At 41.2% G+C, this 7,438-nt stretch overlaps 1 protein-coding gene and 1 pseudogene across 1 annotated transcript; one reads left to right on the top strand and one right to left on the bottom strand.

The window, feature by feature from the left end:
- Positions 1 to 2,322: 2,322 nt before the first annotated feature.
- On the bottom strand, positions 2,323 to 3,585 carry LOC133778903 (uncharacterized). The gene has a single exon (XM_062218916.1). It carries the CDS (start codon positions 3,583 to 3,585, stop codon positions 2,323 to 2,325), a length of 1,263 nt encoding a protein of 420 aa, XP_062074900.1.
- A 146-nt stretch (positions 3,586 to 3,731) lies between these two features.
- LOC133778902 (protein DETOXIFICATION 45, chloroplastic-like) lies at positions 3,732 to 6,566 on the top strand (annotated as a pseudogene).
- Positions 6,567 to 7,438: the final 872 nt, after the last annotated feature.

Here is a 7,438-nt window from a genome sequence, read left to right as displayed (position 1 = left end):
CATCATACTATATCGGGTTTCAGCGTCCAAAAGCATATTGCTGCAGTAGAACACTGGAATCTGACGATTGGCTTCTTCTCGTAAGAGAATAGAACTCATAACGAATTGTGAGACAGACAAGTATAAGAATAAATCTTCATTAGCAATGGGGGAGCTCAAATAAGTTTTCAATTCTTCCAATGCTTTTCTCTGCTCTGGTCCCCAGGTGGTGTTGGTAGACTTCTTTATGCATTGCAAGAAGGGTTGGCAACGGTCAGACATTCGTGATATGAATCGACTTAATGCTACTACTTTGCCCGTCAGAGCCTGTATGTCTCGGATGGTTCAGGGCTCTTTGACTTCTGAGAGGGATGCAATCTATGTTGGGTTTGCCTCGATGCCCCTCTGACTGACGACGTATCCCAAGAACTGTCCAGAGGACACCCCAAAGACACATTTAGAGGGGTTTAATTTCATTTTATAAGCATCAAGGATGTCGAAGCACTCAGTCAAATCGTCTATATGTGAAGAGCTTTGTTTGGACTTGATGACCATGTCGTCAATATAAACCTCCATATTTCTCCCGAGTAATGAGGAAAACAGCTTGTGCATTAGCCTTTGGTATGTTGCGCCTGCATTCTTTAGACCGAAGGGCATAACTTTGTAGCAATATAAACCACCCTCTGTTATGAAAGTCGTGTGAATCCGATCATCTGATTTCATGGGGATCTGATTGTATCCAGAGTAAGCGTCAAGGAAGCTCATTCTTTCATATCCTGCCATGGCGTCTATCATCTGATCGATCTTTGGTAGAGGGTAGTTATCCTTGGGACACGCTTTGTTTAGATTTGTGTAGTCTATGCATACTCTCTTTTTCCCATTCTTCTTTGGGACCACGACGGGGTTGGCAAGCTAACTGGGGTATAAGCATTCTTCGATTGCCCCTGTGCTTAGGAGCCGTTGGACCTCCTCTTGTATGACTTGATTCACCTCTGGAGCGAACCTCCTCTGCTTCTGCTTGACGGGTGGGAAGTTGTTGGAGATATTTAGGCTGTGATTCATGACAGAAGGGTCTATTCCGGGCATGTCATGTGGAGTCCAGGCAAAAGTTCTCATTCTGGTCTTGAGAAATCGTATGAGGGTTTGCCTCTCCTCTCCAGAGAGCTTGGTACTTATCAGCACTGTCTTAGAGGGATCAGCATCGTCTAGACCCACTTGTTCTAAGGTATCTAGTGTAACTTGGGGTTTTTCTTGGTCTTCCTCTAGATTGATTCTTTTTAGGCACGCTGGTAGGTCCTGCTGTAATTGCTATTTGTCAGGGGAGTTGTCATGGGAAGCAGTGCCAGAGTTATTTATTTCTTTTAAGGTAAGGAAGCACTTTTTGGCCTGCTTCTGGCAGCCTTTAGCCTTTGATGTCGACGGTGTAGCGCCCGTTGAGTGATTGACACCGCATCACTTGATGTAGAGTTGAGACTACCCCTGCATCCGGTGGATCCAATTTCTCCCCATGAAGGCGTTGTAGCTTGTGGTGGAGTCTATAATGAGAAAGTCTACTGGCAGGGCGCGTTCTGCAGCCACCACAGTTAATCGAACGATGCCCTTTGGATAGACTCTTTGGCTGTTGAATCCCAAAATGGGCATGGTGGAGGGCCGGATCTGATTCTCCTCTAGCCCAATCTTCTAGAAGTCTTCCCAGAAGAGGATGTCGACCCCACTGCCCCCGTCGATCAGAACTCTGCCCAGCTGGCAATGGTCAACTTGTAGGGAAATGACGAGTGGATCATCATGGGGTAGGTGGACGCCCTTCAGGTCATCATCGGTGAAGGTGATTGCAGAGGCTGGGTAACTTCTGTCTTCTGAAGTGACGAGATTGACCACGTGGCCTAATGATTTGTATCGCTTCACTCGTTCTTCCATCCTTTTATGGATTTTGGTTGCATGCTCTTGATTATCAGTGGGTTCTACGATCCCGTGGATCATAGGGACTTGCTTAAGAGGCTCCTGGGTGCTGTCAGAGGCTGTGTGCACGGGGTCTGTCGCCTGTGGAGCGGGGGCAGAAGCGGGGTTCTGCCGCGAGGCGTCTGGTCTGCCCGTCTCCTTGATGTATTGGGTAAGCCTCCCACTCCTCATGAGGGCTTGGATCTGATTGTTCAAATTGTGGCATTCAGCGATCGTATGACCGTGATCTTTGTGGAAGAGACAGTATCTGCTTTTATCCCTTCTGTCAGATGGAGTGGTAATTTTGTAGTGCTCTCGCCAAATAGGTCTGTCTTTATTTTCTTCATAAATGACTTCTTGCGGGACAGTGTATTCGAAGGATGGGTATCGTGATGGCTGTCGATCCTATCTTGGCCTTTTTCCTTCCTTCGTATGATCTGTTTGGTTTCGCTTCCTCTTGTCATCCCGGGCAGGTGGTGGAGGATTATTTGTTGATGGAGCAGAGATGAGTGCAGACTTCTTCTGTGCGCGCTCTCGAAATTCCAATACCCTGAAGACGCCCTTGGCTTGGGTCTGCACGTCTGCCATGTCGTATGGTGGTGTCATGGTGAGATTCTCATGTAAGAGAGATCTCACCTGCAAGCTTTTGACAAAGAGATTTACTGCGGTGAGTGGGTCGACGTCGTGGATTTGATGCATGAGGTCAATGAAATGCTGTAAGTATGCTTTTGGATGTTCATTCTCCCCCTGTTCAATCCGATAGAGATCGGCCATTGCTCTGGGCGCCTCTTGGTTCGCGTTGTACTGCTGTAAGAAGGTCCGTCGGAGATCACTAAAACTGTTGAGTGACCCGGGCTTTAATTGTCGGAACCATAACAGAGCTGGCCCGGAGAAAGTCGTTGAAAAGACTTTGCATTGTATGGCTACATTATTAGCTTCTAATGCCAACTTCTGTTGAAATTGATATAGGTGGTTTAGTGGATCCCCCTTTCCATTGAACGCAGGCAGGGAAAGGATGATGAAGTCTCGAGGCTTTGGCTCATTCTGAATCCATTCCGAGAAAGGCGATTTCATAGTGGTTCTTGATACTAGATCCAAATGTTCGGTGGCGTAGGCGGATCGCCCATCTGAGAACTTCTGCATCATTTCCCTCATCATGTCTTCTTTCCAGCTGTCCAAGAACCAGATCGAGGGAACACGACCTTCAGAGGGAGAATCGTGTGCGACTTGAGGTGTGGTTCGTTGAGGCCGGACTTCGGCTGCTGGCTGAGCGGGTCCGGTGGGTTCTGCTTCCGTCCACCCATGCATGTCAGAGGTTGGGGCTTGTCGCTCTTCGGCCCCGGAGGATGGCGGGATGCCTTGGGATCTTCCGTTACCTGGGTTCATGTTTTGATGTGGGGAATTAACGAGGTCGGTTAGAACGTTAGATCTACTAGAATCAAGATTGTCGTGGGCTTGGGTGTTGCGAGTCGTGTTAGCGGACCTGCGCAGCTCAGCAATCTCAGCTTCGAGCCTAGCTTGGGCTTCGGTCAATGTCTTGATTGCTTCGTCGGACCGCTGCTGACTCGCCTCCAACAGGCGACACATCCTTTCGATCTGGTCGCTCATGTCCGCCGGAGGGATGTTTTGTGCGACTGGGCCCGAAACTCCGTTGCCTTTTGGTGGCATGATTTCTGGGTTTGTAATGGATCTTGATTTCTTGGTTCGACGACGAGGCTAAGGCCGAAAATGTGTCTCGTTTCCCACAGACGGCGTCAATTGTTGGGGCAACAATTTGTCTTTCTATATCTGGAAGTGAAACCCAACGATGAATGATGACTTGCTTCTATTCCGGTGATGAGGTTTGCCTTTGACTCGTCGGGGTCACCTGCAAGAAAGACACTCCGATGCTTAAGTCAGTTCCAAGTTCGATCCATTTCTCTTCTAAGAATCTCATATTTATAGGACGAAATATGCAAGGTAGTTAGTTGGTTCAAGCGAACTCTGGAATGGGGGGAAAGAAAATAACTGAATTTCCCTCCAAAAATATCGACTTTAAAATGTCTCGCTTAGGGGTCAGAGGCGCAGATTGCCTCTGACCCACAGCTTTTGCCTTCGGAACCTCTTTTTGCCAAAACGCTCCGTTTTGAATATTTGATAAATGAGGAAAGGGTTTTTGGGCCGAACATTTTGGGCCCAACAGCGGGGCAAGCACTTGATCCTTTATCATAGCTTATGGAGACTGCTTACATTGGTAGATTGGTATGATTCATTGATTCGTTTAAGATTCTCACTACCTCTAGATTGCCTGAGATTTTGATTTCGTTTGATGGTTTTTCTTCTCCTCTATGGTTTTGGAATTTTGTTCTTAATTCTTTGTAGTCAAATTCTGAATGCTTTTAGTCTCAAGAGTGAATTTATAGACATCCTTAGGTCTACTCTAGGTGATATCTTGACTATTCCTTATGTTCTGTATTTTCCTTTTTTCTTAGACTCTCAGGAGTTGGGTTCAGCTGGTGTTTCTGTGAACATCTTTAACTACATTTCAAAGCTATTTAATATTCTTCTTCTCAGTGTTGCCACTTCTTTTGTTGCTGAAGACATTTCAAGAAGTGAAAATAATTCTTTTGCTTCAGGTAAATTTAATGCCCTTGTAATTTATTATTGTATAGAAAAGTATTGTTTCAAATTAAAGATTGAGATAGAAATGACTATCCTTCTATTTTTTGAACTGATTGTTGTGCAGAGACGCACTTTCTAAACAACAGTAGCAATGGTAGTAAACCTTTTGATGTAATAGCAGAAAGAAAACAATTACCATCCGTGTCCACAGCTTTACTGCTAGCTGTTATGATTGGTACTTTTGAGGCTTTAGCCTTGTCTTTGGGATCTGGCTTGTTTCTAAATATCATGGGAATATCATCAGTAAGGCCCTAAACACTCAGCATACTTGGCATATTGGCTAATAATCTGGTTTCTTTTATCTCTGCATGAAGATATGCGCATAAATGCATATTTGTTAGTATTATTAGGTACTCCATATACTTTTGGTTGCCGTAATATACTTGTATTTTGTTTAATTAGGTAAAGTCATTCTTGTAACAGCGAGGATAATTTTGCTTGCTTTTTGGAGGCCTTTTAGGCATTTTTTAGTTTTCTTTTTTCAAGTATATAAATCTCAATTTAAGAATAGTTGTAGTTCTAAAAATCAGTTTCTTAACAGGATTCACCCATGCGGGCTCCTGCTCAGCGTTTTCTTTCACTAAGGGCTCTCGGTGCTCCTGCTGTTGTAGTGTCTTTGGCTCTTCAAGGAGTTTTCTGTGGGTTTAAGGATACAAAAACTCATGTTTTATGTCTAGGCAAGTGTTATTGTAATTACTTGCAAGTGAGATATGTCACTATTATGTCTTCAATTTGTTGTCCTTGCGTTCTTTTCCATTTCTTCAAAGTCGAACCACTCTTCATGTCAGTTCATGTGGTGCTGTGTATGCAGGTATTGGGAATCTTTTAGCTGTGATTTTGTTTCCCATACTTATGTATTCTTTCCAAATGGGTGCAACTGGTGCATCAATTTCCACAGTTGTGTCTCAGTACGTGTTCTTTGACTAGCATTGCAAATTTTCTTTAGTTTTTGCTGTGATAATCCCTTGACATAAGATCTTGCTCGAATGTTCATATTTTAGATATGTTGTCACCTTCTTAATGCTATGGTTTCTAAATAAGAGAGCAATACTACTGCCTCCAAAGATGGGATCATTACAATTTGGAGGATACATAAAATCTGGTAAATTTGGTTTTGTTTTTCATTTTTTTCTTAAAATATTAAAAAATAAAAATAATCCTTATGTTATTGAACTTCCCTCTTTTGTATGAAGATGCTTTCTTGTCTTACAATTTGACTGAAGCATAACCAGTCAGTTGATATATAGTATGTTCTGTTTTTTAGTTTACTTTTCTTTAGCAAAAATATTACATGTTTCTCTGTTTTAGACATGTTGACCTTTTTCTTTGCCTGTTATAACTAAGGTGTTATATTTTTATTTGATTCTTTCATATATTTTGGGATGTTATAGGTGGTTTTCTTCTTGGAAGAACTCTTGTTGTTCTAACAACCATGATTTTGGGGACATCAATGGCTGCTCGTCAAGGCTCGGTTGCAATGGCTGCTCATCAGATATGCATACAAGTATGGTTGGCTATTTCGCTTCTGGTTGATGCCCTGGGTGCATCTGCACAGGTATTATCTCTTTCTTTGACTTATATTGCTTGCTATAATGTTTTGATCCTACTAAAGTTGCCCTTGTTTTGGACCATTAGTTTTGGCAAAGTTCTGCTTATTATTATTGTTTTTTTTTTTTGCTCATACTGGTCAATAATAGAGGGATACTTTAGTTTTAAATCTGTTGAAATTTCTCTCTGCATAGTCAGCGTCTGCACATGATTTGTCTCTGTTGATTTATGAGTTGTTTACTTGTAGGCTTTGACTGCAAGTTATATGTCTAAAGGTGACTATAAGACAGTGAAGGAAATTGATCACTATGTGCTGAAGGTAAGGTCTTTTTTTCTATGTTAATTATTTATCGAGTTTTCTTGTACCTAAAGATTTTTGAATGTCCTACCCATTGAGTTTTTATGGTATATTATTTTTCATCTCAAAATAATTTGTTGCATTAATATCTCTTTGGATATTATATCTTGGATATATGTATTTATTGATTCTTATATATTTTTTCAGTGTCTATGAACTAATATGTTTCATTGTGATATAGTAATAAAAGTAATCTTATGCGCTCTACTACGTTATTAAAGATGTGGAATTGAATACATCAAATGTTAGATTTTATGGATTAATTAGAACTAATATGAGATTTATTTTATTTTAAACTTTTTATGTTACTTTTTTTGCTTGAATTAATAGGATTATTGTTTATTTGGTCTCTACATATACGCCTATGACTAAGGCAAATATGTTGATTCAACCAGATGAAATGAAAAGGGAGGCATTGCTTTCATTTTTTGTGGAGTATCTTGAGAGATACTACTTTCTTATATGCTTTGCTATCTACATTCATTAAGAGAAATCAGCCCTTCAATCTAAATCTGTTGGTAATAGCAATTTTGCTGACTGGATGAGAGCGAGACCAGAACTCTATAGCATTCTTTGCATGTATTAACAAGTGCTTATCATATCTAGTTAAATAAATTTGAAAAAATTGATAATATGGCAAACATTGAATGTGATCCCAACTGGCTTGGTTGATTATTGTTCTTTCTTTTACTTCTATGATTGATCCCAACTGACTGTTTTGAGTCATCAGACTCATCACTGTAGAGAAATTATGAGCAATGTGTATTATTTGTTAAAAAATTCCAATAATGTTGAGGTTAGATAAGGTGATTCAGTTGAGGTATATGACTAATGTTGAGGTTAGGATTTAAGGTGATTCTTTTCTACAGGCATTTGATGCTAAGTTGAGACTCAAAATAATGTTATAAATTTGCATTTCTAGAACAACTTTTACACATTGCAATCTTTCGACTT

Source organism: Humulus lupulus, chromosome 5 (assembly GCF_963169125.1).
Source record: "Humulus lupulus chromosome 5, drHumLupu1.1, whole genome shotgun sequence".
Taxonomy (NCBI): Eukaryota; Viridiplantae; Streptophyta; class Magnoliopsida; order Rosales; family Cannabaceae; genus Humulus; species Humulus lupulus.
This window is presented reverse-complemented; position numbering and strand designations above follow the sequence as displayed.

What these genes read in the sequence shown, in the direction of transcription:
- LOC133778903 (XM_062218916.1), bottom strand. Translation starts at nt 3,585, where the DNA reads ATGCCACCAAAAGGCAACGGAGTTTCGGGCCCAGTCGCACAAAACATC.